Source organism: Calonectris borealis, unplaced genomic scaffold, assembly GCF_964195595.1.
Source record: "Calonectris borealis unplaced genomic scaffold, bCalBor7.hap1.2 HAP1_SCAFFOLD_49, whole genome shotgun sequence".
NCBI lineage: Eukaryota > Metazoa > Chordata > Aves > Procellariiformes > Procellariidae > Calonectris > Calonectris borealis.
In genome coordinates, this window is record NW_027441458.1 from 770,013 (window position 1) to 786,473 (window position 16,461).

The 16,461-nt window shown below is 51.0% G+C and overlaps 1 protein-coding gene across 1 annotated transcript; it reads right to left on the bottom strand.

The window, feature by feature from the left end:
- Positions 1-15,175: 15,175 nt before the first annotated feature.
- LOC142076438 (olfactory receptor 14A16-like) lies at positions 15,176-16,165 on the bottom strand. The gene has a single exon (XM_075138741.1). The coding sequence runs from the start codon at positions 16,148-16,150 to the stop codon at positions 15,176-15,178; it is 975 nt and encodes a 324-aa protein (XP_074994842.1). The 5' UTR covers positions 16,151-16,165.
- Between the last annotated feature and the right edge of the window lie 296 nt (positions 16,166-16,461).

Below are 16,461 nucleotides of genomic sequence, written 5' to 3' on the forward strand. Positions count from 1 at the left end.
TTAGATACTCCTGTCCTACCTGGGGAATCTTCTTCAAAGGTAGAAATCCTCAGCACTTCTATCGTGAGACCAGCGTGGCAAAAGGGTTCACTGTCACTCACTGCAGGCTGAGGGGAGCTAGTTTATCTATCAGTCTTGTTCCCCGCTGCCCTGCGCTCGCAGGTACTTGAGTTGGAGGATGATCATGGTCGTATGCTCCCCTTGAAAGAAACTGGACCCTGCTGAGAGTAGAGGAGTCTGGATTCAAAGCTCAGATCTCCAAACTTCTCCCTCTTTCACAGGGTGCCTGAGGGTGGCCTCCACACTCCCCTTCTAGGCAAGAACACGCACGACACCTTTCAGTTGCCCACATACAGCTGCTCAACACCAGTTCCACAGTCTTAGCACCTCTGGGGCTTCTTTATGGGTGTCTGAGGTATCACAAAGATGCTGTAAGAGAGCTGTGTCTGGTGTCAAGCTCACAGCCGGGCAGGACACTGCACAGACATGGTCAAGTGTCCTACAGAGGGGATCTCCTGTGGGGAGAGCCGTTCGTTTCACAAGCCCACAGGCCACATTTCCTGGAGCCCCGTGGGTTTGAAGGGGGCTGGAACACCTCACTCCCATGCAGACCCCTGCCTAGTAAGGCTTGAAGGGTTGGTGTCTGAAACTCCCCCAACCCCAGAGAGCCCAAGAACAGGAACAGGAGCAGCACAGACAAGTGGGAAAAGAAAGAGCAGCACTATGGTGTTTCTTCCAAGGGAGGCAAGAAGAGAGACAAAGGCACTTGAGAAAGTCATCACCTTAACCAGCCGTGCAGCCTCACATACAGCAATGCTGCAAGGCAGTCACACTCGGCCCCTGTGCTCTGCGGAGGGAAATGGGCACGTGGCTGGAGACAGGCACCTCTCCTCTGCTGGGGCTCCGGCTGCAGATTGGGCAGCTGATGCTTTATGCCCCACGGCCATGAGGGCAGAGACTTTGCTGGGTCAGAGAGGAGGCAAGGGGGCTTGCTCAGAGGGAGGTGTCTGCCCTGGAGGGGATGACAGAGAGTTTTCCCAATTTTCCTTCCCACGATATTACCAATTTTAGTTTTGTCTTCTTCCCTGCCCACCCCTCTGCTGCCTGGACCTTTTCTATCTCCTTCTCTGTCCCCACATTGTTTTCCTCACAGCAAATTCTGAAAGACCGCACCCCACCGTTTGTGCGCTCAGTTCTGCCCTACAGAAAACTCCCCGTTCAAGGGCACTGTCTAGAGACATCTCCCTGCTTGCAGGTCATAAAGAACAGGTCAGACAAACCGTGATGTTACCAGTAACGGTGATACTGGTGGTGCCTGTAGGCTGAGGGGTAGGTGAAGGCAGTTTATGAGGTTGCTAGCAGACCTACAGATCACAACACGTAACGGTTCAAGAGTCTCAGTCACTTCTCAAAAGTTAGCAGCTCCTTTCCCCTTTACACCCCCACAGCATGAAATTGAAGACTAAGAGAAGCACCTTCCTTTCGAGGTAGCACCTGCCTGGACCTTCCTCTTGAAAAGTCCCCTTGGAAATGTCCTGGGGGTGATCTGGAGCTGAGAGCAGCCCTGACACATGCAGCACCCTTTTGAGAGCAGAAGGACCCAATCCTGCCCTGCTGGGGCTCACTCCTTCCACCCACAGCTTCTCCCCACAGCGTCGTGGGGACCTCCCCAGGCAGGCTGAGTGCTGAGCCTGGCAGGCGGCAGAGTCCCTGCCCTGGTGCTCAGCCCCCTGGGGTACAGGGACCCTGCTCGGAAGGACAGCCCTGGCCACCCCTGCCTGCACACACGCCTTCACACCCTGGAGCAGTGCCCGGGAGAAGGCAGCCGTCATGCCCTCTCCTTCTGACGGTGCAGCAGTGAAGCCCTGCTCTGCAGCACCTCCTCCTCCTCTACAGCAGGGAAGCTGTGAGAGTCCTCCTGAGAGATCATAGTTGCTGTGGCATGTACCAGCTTTTGGATATCCCTCCAGGAACAGCAGCTACATTGTCCTGCACCCAGGCACTTACCATGTAGAGGGCTGTGAAGATCTCTCCGCGCAGTGAGCTCTCAGCATCCTCCCACTCCAGGCTGCCTTTACGCTCTCTCTGCCTCGCTCCCTCCCCTCGGTGCCTGCAGGCAGTGCCCTCAGCCCTGCTGCGCTTTGCAGAGGAGCTGCTCCTGGGCAGAGCTGTCTCTCTGCAGCACTGCCCACTTGCCAGGAGCTCCCTCCATCCAGGAGCCCGGCCCAGCTGGCTGCACACCCAGCTTCACATCCCTGCAGCCATCCCTGGGAGGAGGGAGCCATGGTGCCCTGTCCCTCTGACCATGCAGCAGGGAGTCCCTGTTCTGGAACACACTTCCTCCTCCTCCTGCACTCCAGAAAAGCCAGGAGAGCCATACTGACAGGTCCTATCAGCTGTGGCATGTGCCAGCTCTAGGAGACACTTCCAGGAACTCATCTGCATTGCCCTGCAATCAGAGACTTACCGTGTTAAAGGGCTGTGAAGATTTCTCCCCCAGTGAGCTCTCAGCTGTCCTCCCACCCCAGGCTGCTTTTAACCTCTCACTTCTCTTGTCTGCCCTCGGTGCCTGCAGACAGTGCCTTCAACCCTGCTGCGCTTTGCAGAGGAGCTGCTCCTGGGCAGAGCTGTCTCTCTGCAGCACTGCCCACTTGCCAGGAGCTCCCTCCTTCCAGGAGCCCGGCCCAGATCATCAGCAGAAGAGCAGAAGGCGGCATCATATTCTCTATCCTGTCTGGGCTCCCTTGAGGAGCCCCTGGGGCTCCTGGGCAACCTCCTCTGATACAGGCTGAAGTCATCACTGATGTTCCCTTCTTTCCAGTAGAGTCATTTGTCCTAATAAAAAAAGAGTTGGGCATGAGAATCACCTTTTTTTGGCCCATCTTTAGGCACAGCAGCCAGAAAAGGACAGGCAATGATCTCCTTTACCCCTGCTGAGGGAAGGAACTCAGCTCAGCCAATCGAGGCATCTCATCCTGGGTTTGTAGTCCTGGGGCTGGCAGGGGACTCAGCTCTCACCTCTGGCTGCCACAACCCCACAGGAGGTGGCATTCCTCTGGCCTCAGTTCAGGTGGGCACAAAATAGGCACCTGCTGCCTGGGAGCTGCTCGTCTCAGCTCCCATGGTAATTCCTGGAGATGGAGGCCGGGAGTGAGTTGTTCAGACTCAAACTCCCGCTAACATCTGAGGTGTCAGAGGTGGTCCAAGATACGTGCAGGCAGATTCGAGGTCTAATGGAGCAATGCTGAAACAGGGCAGTTTCTGGGAGCAGCGTTTTCGAGCCTGGTGGGGAATTCCTTTGGCCAAATGAAATGACAGCAGATGATCACGTTTGCAACAATGAAACCCGTCACTCCTCAGTATGTTCTTGTTCAGAACCTATAGCGATAGTCAGCTGACCAAATGTAGTCATTGCCAGAGGGAGAGCTCAACCTTTCTCCTTCTCTTCTCCATCAGCTGCATATACTGGGCTTCCGCTAGAAGAATCCCACTAGGGAATAATGGCATTTGCCTCAGGTACATCCCTCCATTACCTAACCTAATTCAGGGCAGCTGCTCAAGATCATGGCCAAATCCAGGCCTGTAGATGTGTACAGGGCTCTCCAGCACAACTGCCTGCAGCTGCCAGAGACATCACAGGACCAACAGGAAAGCCATCCCCACTCAGAGCAGGTGTGTCACTGACCACCCAGGGCATCTCAGACTCAGTTTCTGTGGTCCAGTGACTGGTTGCCACCACTGTGTTGAGACCATCTGGTAGATACAGGCAGAGCATGAATATGAAGCACGTCACAGCGGGGTCTGCACTCATGTGTCTCTACTCCCACACTCTGCTGGTTCTTCTCTCCCCTATCCTTTGCTCATCCCATTGACGATACAATCAAGGAATAGGACAATGATTATTATCATCCTGGCTCACAGGATGTCCCCAGTGAATGGAAAAAGGGAATATCATGCCCATTTTTAGAAAAGGGTAAAAAGGAGGACCCTGGGAACTACCACCCAATCAGCCTCACTTCTGTGCCTGGTAAGATCATGGAACAGATCCTCCTGGAAGATCTGTCAAAACATATGGAAGACAGGGAGGTGATTAGAGACAGCTGACAAGGTTTCACCAAGGGTAAATCATGCTTGACTAATCTAGTGGCCTTCTATGATGGAGTGACGACATCAGCAGACAACGGAAGAGCTAGGGATGTCATCTATCTGGACATCTTTGATACGGTCCCCTACAACATGCTCACCTATAAATTGGTGAGATATTGGTTTGATGAATAGATGGATTGTCTGGATGGCTGTGTCCAAAGAGTTACAGTCAATAGCTCAGTGTCCAAGTGAAAACCAGGAATGAATGGGTTCCCTCAAGGGTCCGTACTGGGATCAATACTGTTTAATATCTTAATCACTGATATGCACAGTGGGATTGAGTGCACCCTCACCAAGTTTATGGATCACAGAATCATAGAATATGTCAAGTTGGAAGGAACCCATAAGGATCATTGAGTCCAGCTCCCTGCTCCTTACAGGGTTACATAAAAACTAAATCATATGACTAAGAGCGTTGTTCAGAGGCTCCTTGAACTCTGACAGGCTTGATGCCGTGACCACTTCCGGATGCATGGATCTCATCAGGTCCCATGGACTTGTGCACCTTCAAGTTCCTTAGATGGTCTCGAACCTGATCTTCTCCTACAGTGGGCGGCTCTTCATTCTCCCAGTCCCTGCCTTTGCCTTCTGCGGCTTGGGCACTGAGGCTTGAGCACTTGCTGATGAAAGCTGAGGCAAAAAAGTCATTGAGTACCTCAGCCTTCTCTGTATCTCGGGTAACCAGGTCTCCCGTTTCGTTCCGGAGAGGGCCCACATTTTCCCTAGTCTTCCTTTTATCCCTGACGGACCTATAGAAGCTTTTCTTGTTGCCCTTGATGTCCCTGGCCAGATTTAATTCTCTCAGGGCTTTAGCTTTGCTAACCTGATCCCTGGCCGCTTGGACAATTTCTCTGTATTCCTCCCAGGCTACCTGTCCTTGCTTCCACCTTCTGTAGGCTTCCTTCTTGTGTTTGAGTTTGTCCAGGAGCTCCTTGTTCATCCATGCAGGCCTTCTGGTGACTTAACCTTAAACAAGGCCTGAAACACATTCAGGAGACACAGCGACAGGAACCTGCTGGTTTGAACATCCCAAGGACATTGAAAATTCTCAAGAGCTATTGCAAGAGCTATCAGCCTGGAGGAGAAGGGGAAAGTGGCGGAAGGGGTCTCCCCTATAGATTGCCTCTCTGAGGAGAAGGGGTAAAAAGTGTAATTATTAATAGTTTGCAAGAGATGGGTCCCGAAGTATGGGGATGACGGCAGTGCTGGGTACAATAATTTTATCATACCAGCGATGGCAGTGGGATGAGGGAGAGAATGAGAAGAGTAAAAGTGAGAAAACTCATGAGTTGAGATAAAGACAGTTTAATAATTGAAATATAATCATAATCATAATCATAAATTGTAATGACAAGGAAAATAACAAAAAGAGAGAGAGATAAAACTCAGGAAAAAGAAGTGATTTAATGGCTCACCGCCTGCCGACTGACACCAAGCCAGTCCCTGAGCAGTGATCCCTGCCCCCTGGCTTATAAACTGAGCATGATGTCATATGGTATGGGGTCATACAGTGTTTGGGTTAGCTGTCCTGGCTATGCTCCCTCCCAGCTACATGTGCACCTCCTCGCTGGGAAGCTGAAAAGTCCTCGACTTGGTATAAGCACTGCTTAGCAACAACTAAAACATCAGTGTGTTATCACATTATTCTCATACTAAATCCAAAACACAGCACTATACCAGCTACTAGGAGGCAAATTAACTCTATCCTAGACGAAACCAGGACACTTGTGTTCCTGGAGATCCACACAAGGTGCTGCAGAGTCATCTCAGGCAGCAAACTCCTCTCTTGCAAAGCTGGCACGGCCCAGGCCTGTTTTTCTCTGGCCTTGGGCATTGCAGGGTTTGTTATCTTCATGAGCATCTCATTTCATCATTACGCTGCCACCTGCCATCCTTACCAGCGTGTCTTCGCTCTGAAGCAACGCCTTTGCGTTGGGGTCCTTGGTGCTTGGTTCTAGTTTTCTCCCTGAGAAGTATTTGCTGAGCTGCTGCAACCCAAATGTGCACCGATGTCCTCAGCCTGGGACACAGGCAGGAGGATCTGGAGCCCCTTATTCCATCACAGAGCTTCTGAGGGAACCACTGCGGTGACGTGGTGGGACAAGTTGTATAGCTTTGGGTACAGTGGTGGATAGAGACAGGCTCTTTAGGAGACACTGGAGGTGGTTGGGGAAGGTGGGAGAATGAGACTGGGGCACCCGCTCTATGAAGGATCGGGCAGATCAAATGTATGGTGGGGCAGAAGACAAATTGCGTGAGCATTTGTGGATAAGGAACAGAGGAGAAACCAGTGAAGGTGACATGAAGGTGGGAGTTAGAACCACTCAGTCAGGGTGAGGAAGTGGACAAAGTCTTCTGCAGGCAACCTGAGGAAGTCTCCAGGTCAGTGACCCTTGCAGTCACTGGACGGGCAAAATGCTTGGGTGCAAACAGTCCCATTGGGTCCTGGAGAGTCTCGGGGTCAACTTCTTATCACAGCTGCCAGACTGGCTGAGAGGGTGAGTCAGGGCTGGTCAGGGACCTTGAAGTGTCAGCCTTGGCTGTGGTGACCGTGAAATCATTGGGTCTCAGTTCCCTTGGGAAGTAAGGCAGAAGAGCAGAGCTCAGGTTTGGGATCTCGGAGAAGCAAACATTGTCCTGCTCAGGGCTCTGGTAGTAGGAGAAGAAGCTCTGAAAGGTAAAAATCTACGAAAGCTGAGAGGCCTTTAAGGACATCTTCCTCCAAGCGCAGGAAGGGGCTGTACCGATACTCAGGAAAACAACCCTTCATCTCAAGAAACCGACCGAGCTAAACAGGAACATCATGGCTGAGCTCCAGTGCCAAACGGCAGCAGGCAGGAGGTGGAAGCCGGGACAGGCTACAAAGGAGGTTCAGAAACGTTGTCTGGAGAAATAAGGGTTGTGTTAGGAGAGTCAAAGCTCCCCAAAAGTTCAAGCTTGCAAGGGATGTCAAAGGGCAATAAGGGAAGCTGCTACATCTTCCTTAACAGTTAAAAGAACAAGGAAAGGTGAAGTGGGCCACTGCTGAATTTAGGAAGAGTAGACGCAGCTAGGTCTTCTTTTCCTCTGTCTTCACCAGCAAGGTCTCCCAGGTCTTTGTGCCCTTGGAAGGACTCCAGGAGGAAGAGAACAACCAGCAGTGGATGAGGATCAAGGCAGGGGCTACTTGAGCAAACTCACCCCTTCAGAGTCTATTGAGTGGACGGGCTGCGCCCAAGGACACTCTTTCTCTGCAGTCCCAGGACGGGCTGTTAGCAAGCAGAAGGCCAAGGGACATCACACTGGAGGGTGAGTGATGACACCCTGTTTGAAACACCACATGCCCGATTTAGTGCTGCACCCAAATGCAGAGGCCTATGGAAATGTCTCATGGTGCTACTAGGCACCTTCCTTGGTCATAGGCCAGTTGGGAAGTGGAAGATGGGAAGGGGCTCAGCAGCAGTGATCCCCATCTGGCTGGGTCTGCCTCTCACCCTGACCAGCATGGCCAGTGCAGGGTCACCCCATGGCCCCAGGGCACCGCAGTCCCCTCGCTCTGCAGAGCAGCACTGCCAGCTCAGGGCCCTGTGGGGAGTGTGCTCAGGGCTGCAGGAACGGCCAGCCAGGACACCCTCACCTGGGAAAGGCTCTCTGGGGAGAAGGGATGGCCAGGGAGAAGAGCAGGGCACCGTGGCTGTGGAGGGGAGAAACAAAAAGAGCATCCCGTTCCTGCGTGTCCAGCTGGGGCAGGCTGCTGTGCTGCTGGGGCAGCAGGAGCTGCCAGAGGAGCCCCAGGGCCAGGACCCTGGTGCCGTCCTGGGGAGCAGGACTGGCACGGGGGGAAGCAGGCTGCTGGTGGTGGGGATCTCCTGAGCATGACAGCAGGAGGGACACTGTCACAGGGCTCTGTGTCCTCCTGTCACGGCCAGCCTCCAGGCCTGGGTCTGCTGGGGAGACTGAGAGACCTCTCTGCCCTGTAAAAGCTGCTGTGCCCTTCAGAGGGACTGGGGCTGTGGGGTGAGTGCCCAGAGCTCTGCACCACCCTGTGGTTGGCATTGCTGCTCTACTGGGATGAGCTGGGGAGAGGGCAGAGGAGGTGGAGAGAGCTGGGGAGGGGCTGGGCCGGAACGATCCCAGGAGAGGAAAATGCCAGTATACAGCTCAACTGTGTGAGTGTGCAGGGTGGGGGCACACAGCAGTGTCCTCCCACAGCCAGGCCTCCTGGCAGAGGCTTGAAGGACCAGCAGAACAGGACCTGGTCTATGCCATAGTCCCTGGACACCGTGAGCAAGCTGCCCCAGGGTCACAGACCAGCCCCTCACAGCTGCCAGTGCCACCGCTGGCCACTCACCCCAGGTCGGAGAAGTGGTTTGTCCCTTCATGGAGGGGCACCAAAAGGTCAGAAGTTTGTTCTTGCGTAACAGACTTATGCATGCACATCTATGCATGTGATGAGATGAACTTGAGTGAGCACAAGTGCTACCAGCTACTCCTCGGGGTGTCCTGAAGGCTTGTGGGACAGGTGGTTTCTTGAGGTGCCTGCAGTTTGCGATTAACATCCCCTGGACAACCACCATGGAGATGTGCTTCCTTGCATCTAGGTCCCCGTGTCCATTCCTCATGCTGTGGGTGCAGAGCAGGGTGGTACACCGCGGGGCTGAGGTGCCTCCACCCTCTGGGAATGGCAGCAGGAAGCCAGGCAGACACTAGGACTGCTGCAATGCACTGCCTCTGCGTGTGCAAGGGAAGGACTCCAGTCTCTGATCGTCCCTGTGTGCATGAGGAGTGAGGCCAGCTCAGATGTGGACACCTCACAGAGCACTGATATTTCTCTGCTGGACTCCAAGAGCAAAGCCCACCGTCCCCGTCTCATTTATCTCACCTGCCCTAGCTTGTTGCCTGCTAGGTCAGGACCATGCCTACGAGGTCACCCTCCCGTCTTTTACGGTGATTTTATATGACACCAACAAAAATATTAATCTTACCCTGAAATCAAATTCATGATTTTGAATTTGAAAAAAATCAAAAGTAAAAATGATTAAAAAAGAATCATCATCAAAATGTAACCCCAAAGCCATTTCTTCTCCAGGCTGACCTAGCTGATCAAATGGACATGTCCCTTGGAGAAAACTGTCTCTGACTGCCCTGGTCAGACTCATTTTTTAAAAAATGGGACCAAATTAATCTGTATAAATATAGAGGTAAGCAGCCTAGTGACATGACACAGTCCTTTTTTACCTTCCCGTTCGTACTTCTCAAACGTGAGCTTTCTCTCCAGGCTCTGAGTGTGAACCCAAGTGCAGAAAGCACAAACAGACTTTTTCTTTCTGCAAATGAAAAACATTCATCTGGACATGATATATTCTTTTATTCCTAATATTTGAGCCATCCAACTTTTCAACCAGATAGTTTTATTCTGCTTCCACAGCTTTATAGCCAAAACACAAATAACCCCTTCCAGGGGAGAGTATCTCCAAGGACAGGATTTTCTCCAGTGGAAGTGTCCACTTGTTTCGGAAAAGTCCTAAGGAGGGGATGAGTCTAGGAAATCTGCCTTTTAGACAAAGACGTCCTTCAGTGGCTACAAAGGAAGCAGAAATTACTCCCTTACATCTACACACTGCAGATGTTCAAACCGAATCCTACTCAACATTTTACTGATCACAGAGTCATTCTGTCTTCTTTGATCTTTGAATTTACCTGCTTCATCACGCTAGCCCCGTGCTGGAGCTCGTTCTCACACTTAGCTCTCTTACCCACTAAGCAGATGTTCATGCTGGGGTTTGAAGTACGAGAAAGACAACATACTGGGCAGAGGATGACACAGCCCCGAGAGGCCGAATCATGACTGAACCCTGTGACGGTAGCTAAGGAAGGATTATACTGAGCTCACGAGAGCGGCTTGTGGAAGTAGGTGATGGCTGATATTCCCTGGGTCACCAAGGAGATGTGATTCTGGGATCACTGAGCCCTGAATTTCTGAAGACTGACTGCACGTACCAGAGGCATACACATAATTGGACTAATACTGACAAAAGCAATAGTGAGACCTACGACAAAGGCTGCCTTCCATCATGCCCCCATACCCCAGAGAAGAACAACTCCCTTTGGATTAATGAGTCACTGCTTTCCCTTTTCACTCTGCTGCTAGGTTTTGGAGGTGTTCTTTCCCAATCTCTCAGGAACCAGCAGTCAAAAGAAGACCAAGAAAGTGCTTTGGGAGTGGGATACCCGATGCATCATCTCTCCTGTGTCGGCATTCGAGGACTCAGTTATCTTTTCATGAAGGTGAAGTCTAAAAAGCTCAGGCAAATTGGGATGTAGAAGTTTGTAGGTCTTAATGGAGAGCTTTTAAAGTGACATTAAACATGGTGCTCAGCTGGAAGCGTTAGCCATCAGTACTAAGGCTGGGTTCTGTGATTTTCACATGCAGACAGAAGCCAAAAAACCCAGACAAACAAACAAAAAAGAGAAGGGATCTATTTTACTGCTTCTGCCTAAAAGATGATTTTTGCCTCTGCCTCTTGCAGCAGAGTCCAGAGATCAGACTCAAATGAAGGAACACATCTGAAGTTCCCCAGTACCACAGGAAGCTGATGCCCGATGCACCTGGTGCTTTTGTTTCCCTTTCCCTTAGGAAATGACAGAGATATTGATGAGTAGTTCTTCTCTGGTTTCTTCAACATTTTTCGTAGGGTTTCAGTGCCTGGAAACACAGGAGGAGCCCTGGTAATTCATATGCATGCTTCTAAAAAGAGCAGATGGGTATTATTCGATCCATTCATCTTAGAAGCACAGTTTGAATAGAGTGAATTGTCCTAGGGAATTGCCCAGCGTTTTGCTCTCATTAAAGAATCAAAACTAAAAGCCTGACAAGGTGATACTAAGATGCTTGTTTGGCTGCCCCACTTTTGCTGCCTCTGCACCCAAATTTGTTGGTTTGTTGGCTTTTTTCCATGACATTACCATGGGAATCTCAGCCTGATATGATGTTAATGTCGCAGTTATACAGGTGTTGGTATTTCCAGATCAGTTAGGGTTAGGTTAGAATTCGGGTTAGGCCTGGGATTAGGTTAGGGTTAGGGTTAGTGTCAGGGTTTGCCTTATGGTTTATTGGCCCGGTGGTAGAAGATTTTCATCATCTCATTGGTCATGCCACTGGAGTGAACCTTGTTCTTGCCTGCGGATTAGGGTCTCTGAGCCTCTGCTCAATGCCATCCTTGTCCCACAAAGGATGAGGGAGAGAGCTGGGATTATGGTTCAGCAAGACTGAGGCACTGAAGGCCAATTTGAGTCCAGTTCTGGGTTATTGCCATTCCCAGATCACTGCCGTGAATGTGGTCAGTTCATGTAACTCACTCACCTGTAAGGTTTGGGGTACCCGGGCCTCCAGTTTTCCCAGCAGAAGTTGGCACTACCTGGGTCCATGAACAAATAGCTGCACCTGGGTGTCCCAGAATGAGTGATTTAGATTTCTTAATGAATCACTGTTAAAGGTATTAGCAAAAGTGATTTTAATATGATGTTGTAAAAGCGCGACTTAACAAAGTTTGATGGCAAGGTTCACTCTATGAATTACTGCATGGAAGAAACATACAAAGGAAAATTGAGTTACACTTGAGTTGGAATGATTCACAGAGAGAGCAGGGATGCAAAAGGCTAAGGAGGACCCTCCCGCTGAGTCACGAAGTTCAGAGCGGACCCCCTTGCTTTCTAAACTCCTCCTCAGAGAGGTGTCCCGGTGCAGTTGGATCCAAACCTAGTCTCAGCCTTGGTCGACGGTTTATGTCTATGGGAGTATATATGCAAAATTTATGCAATGTTTCATTAGCATCAATTCAGCATGCAATCAAAGTTACCGATACAAAATCTTAGTGCACTATGATATAGGTTGTGCATGATATCGGCCACTTACCAAAGATCTGCCATTGGTAAAAGGTCTCTCTGCCTCGAGGAGCAACCTTGAGAGGTGTCCCAGCTCAAGGGGAGATCACCGCCATGCAGCCACGCTGCCTAGCAGGGAGAGCTCAGAGAAGGCTCCCTTAGGCTGTCATATTTATGGAATAAAGTGGTTGGCTCGTAGTCAAATTACAGGCGATGGGAAAGGTATGCATGAGCCTCCTTGTACCCACAACTTTCTTTGTTCCTTGAGAAATGAGTCTTGGAGGAACCACCTGCTATTCATGTGTTAATGGCATGACCGGTGTTCCAAACTCACCTGCATCGATGCTCACTGTGTCACTGTGTCCTTTGCGGGTTTTCAGAGAACAGATTGGAACTAGAGAAGTTCTTGGCCTGGTTGTGGCTCAGGCCTTTACCTCTTCTGGAGCCTGCACCAAACCACCGCCAGTCTGGTTAAGGGGCCGAGTGCATCTGTCACAAGGCTTCCTGTATGAAAACACACTCATAATGCAGAAGGGTGAGAGTTTCTGCACCTGCTGAACATATTAAATGAGCATGTTATCAGAGGGGAAAAAATGCCCTGGAGCAGAACATCTCCAGTGCTGCTCAGTTACAGGCTCAGGTCACCTGTGTGGTCTTCATGTTATCTCCAGTGTGTCCTCTGGTGCAAGAGAGACGAGGAGACCAGGGAATGGCAAACATTGCCATGGAAGTGGTCACAGTACCAAGCCTGTCGGAGTTCAAGGAGTGTCTGGACCATGCTCTTAGTCGTATGGTTTAGTTTTAGGTAGTCCTGTGAGGAGCAGGGAGTTGGACTTGAGGATCCTTGTGGGTGCCTTCCAACTGGAGATATTCTATGATTCTACAGTCAGGCACAGTCAACACGGGTTCACAAAGGCAAAGTCCTGCCTAACTCATTTGATATCTTTCTATGGTGAGGTGGATGAAGGGAAGGCAGCCGATGTAGTTTTTCTGGAGTTTCATAAGGCTTTTGATACTGTCCCTCACAGCATCCTTCTGGAAAAAGTTGTCCAACTGTCAGATGAGCAGGTTCACGGTGCACTGGGTGAAGAACCGTCTGAAGGGAAGGGCCCAAAGAGTTGTAGTGAATGGGGCTACATCTGACCGGCGACTGGTCACCAGCGGTGTCCCTCAGGGCTCATTCCTAGGGCCGGGTCTGTTCAATATTTTTACCAATAATCAGGATGCAGGAGTTGAATGCTCCATTAGCCAGTTTGTTGCTGATCCCAAACTGGGAGGAGCTGTTGACTCTTGAGGGACAAGAGGCCTTGCAGAGGGATCTAGATAGATGGGAGCATTGGGCAATCATCAATGGGATGAAATTTAACAAGTGGAAATGCCAGATTCTACACCTGGGACGGAGTAATGCCGGACATAAGTATGAACTGGGAGAGGAGTGACTGGGGAGCAGCCCTGCAGAAAGGGATCTGGGGGTGCTGGTCAACAGCAGGCTCGGTAGGAGCCAGCAGTGAGGCAAGAAGGCAAACTGCATCCTGGGGTGCATCAAACACAGCATAACCAGCTGGTCAAGAGGGGATTGTCCCGCTGCGTTCAGCATTGGTGCGGCCTCACCTTGAATACTGTGTGCAGTTCTGGGCCCCACAATTTCAGAAGGATGTTAAGGTCCTTGAATGTGTCCAGAGGAGGGCAACAAAGCTGGTGAAAGGGCTAGAAGGAATGTCCTATGAGGAGCGGCTGAGGACTTTAGGCTTCTCTGGTTTGGAGAAAAGGAGGCTGAGGGGCGACCTCATTGCTCTCTGCAGCTTCCTGAGGAGGGGACGTGGAGAGGGAGGTCCTGAGCTCTTCTCCCTAGGATCCAGCGATAGGACACGTGGGAATGGTTCAAAGCTGCATCAGGGGAGGTTCAGACTTGACATTAGGAAGCATTTCTTTACCGAGAGAGTGGTTGTGTGAGCCGGCACAGGCAGGACGCAGGAACAACCGCAAAACCACGGATGAAATGTGAAGAGTAAATTTATTTTTGTTACCTCACCAGTTGGGGGATCCCTGAAGCAGCACCCAGGCAGAGGCACACAAGCGGGGACGCCGGCACCATGGAGCTCAGTCCGTGCTAGAGGATCACCAAACCTGCTGTTTACCACCGTGCTTTGATCTTTCCCACAGCAGGGCAGGAATCTCAAGCATGTTCAATAGGGTGCCTCTAAGTCTACCACAAGCCTATGTTATCTGAACACAGATGTTCTACTTGTCCAACGCACAAGGCTAAACAACAATTAGTATGATATATGTGTTTTTCGACACCCCAGCTGCAAGTCACTTGAATGTGTTTACAATCCTCTTTGCCGATCTTCCATTATTTTCCCACAGCCAGCATCGTTCAGGCTGGAAGGGACCTCAGGAGGGGTCTCCACCAACCTCGTGCTCAAAGCAGGGCTAGACCAGATTACTCAGGGCTTTATCCAAGCACGTCTTGGTCACTTTCTGGGATAGAGCCAGCACAAACTCCGTGGTAAAGAGCTTCCAGCATTTGAGTATCCTCATGCTGGAAAAGTATTTCTCTCTGTGTACCCTAACCCTCTTGTTTCAGCCCATTGCCTCTTGTCCTTGTGTCTTGCACCACAGACACGAGCCCGACGCGGTCTTCCTGGGAAGAGTGCAATGCTGCTACGTGTTTAGCCCAAGATCTTCCTTCCTCCAGGCAGGACAAGCCCAGCTCCCTCAGCCTCTTCTCAAAGACAAAGTGCTTTAGCCGCCCATCTTGGGGGCCCTTTCCTAAACTGACTCGAGCTTGCCGACATTTTTCTATATTGGGATCTGAAATCTGGACACAGTATTCTGCATAAACCCTTCCCTCAATCTCCTGGCCATGCTCTGGTCGTCCAGCCCAGGACACTGCTGTCCTCCCTTGCTTCCAGGGCACACGGCTGCCTCCTCTCCAGCTCCCTGCCCACCAGGACCTTTCCCACTGGGCTGCTCCCAGCCTGGCAGCCCCCAGCCTGTGCCATTGCCAGGGTGAGTCCCCTGGCACAAACTGGCATCTGTCCTTCTGGAATACTTAAGAAAGAGGGGATGAATAATGGCATTTCTTTGCAGACAACATCATCACAAGTGCAAAAAGGAAACAAAGAAAGAAAACAAAAAAAGAAGGAAAGACAGACCTGTCCTGTCACGACATACACTGGGAGTCATTTGCAGAGGAAGGGACACAGTTGCTGGCTGTTGAAAAACATCTAATCAGTTTCCTCAGGGCATCCTTGAGCTCCTGATTCCTGACGCTATAGATGAGCGGGTTCACTGTTGGAGGCAGAACCGAGTACAGAACTGCCATCACCAGATCCAGGGATGGGGAGGAGATGGAGGGGGGCTTCAGGTAGGCAAACATGGCAGTGCTGACAAACAGGGAGACCACGGCCAGGTGAGGGAGGCACGTGGAAAAGGCTTTGTGCCGTCCCTGCTCAGAGGGGATCCTCAGCACGGCCCTGAAGATCTGCACATAGGACAGCACAATGAAAACAAAACATCCCCAAAAAAGAAAACCACTAACCACAAGAAGCCCAACTTCCCTGAGGTAGGAGTCTGAGCAGAAGAGCTTGAGGAGTGGGGGGATTTCACAGAAGAACTGGTCCACAGCATTGCCCTTGCAGAGGGGAAGTGAAAATGTATTGGCAGTGTGAATGAGAGAATTGAGAAAAGCAGTGCCCCAGGCAGCTGCTGCCATGTGGACACAAGCTCTGCTGCCCATCAGGGTCCCATAATGCAGAGGTTTGCAGATGGCAACATAGCGGTCATAGGCCATGACAGTCAGAACACAATACTCTGCTACAACTAAAAAGAGAAACCAAAAGACTTGAGCAGCACATCCCGAGTAGGAGATGGCCCTGGTGTTCCAGAGGGAATTGGCCATGGATTTGGGAACAGTGGTGGAGATGCAGCCCAGGTCAAGGATGGAGAGGTTGAGGAGGAAGAAGTACATGGGAGTGTGGAGATGGTGGTCGCAGGCTATGGCGGTGATGATGAGGCCGTTGCCCAGCAGGGCAGCCAGGTAGATGCCCAGGAAGAGCCAGAAGTGCAAGAGCTGCAGCTCCCGCGTGTCTGCGAAGGCCAGGAGGAGGAACTGGGTGATGGAGCTGCCGTTGGACATTTTCTCTTTCTAGGTATGGGGACCTGTCCAAGGAAGAGAGGTCATTGACAGCTTAGGACAAACATCTTGAAATAAATCTCAATGTTTCTCATTGAAATGCTCGAATTGTCTTTATTCTTTGGGAGCACTTTCATTCAGCTCCTTTTCTAGAGCTCCTTTGTTTGCTTGTTGAGTGTACAGTGAGGAGCAGGGTCTCTGCTGTGGGCTCCAGAGGAGATAGTTCTGCCCTACAGTGGGGCAGGGTGAGGATGAAGCTTTCCTACTCACAGGTTAGGTCAGATGTTACCCCCTCATCATCGTAAGATTAACAG

What these genes read in the sequence shown, in the direction of transcription:
- LOC142076438 (XM_075138741.1), bottom strand. Translation starts at nt 16,150, where the DNA reads ATGTCCAACGGCAGCTCCATCACCCAGTTCCTCCTCCTGGCCTTCGCA.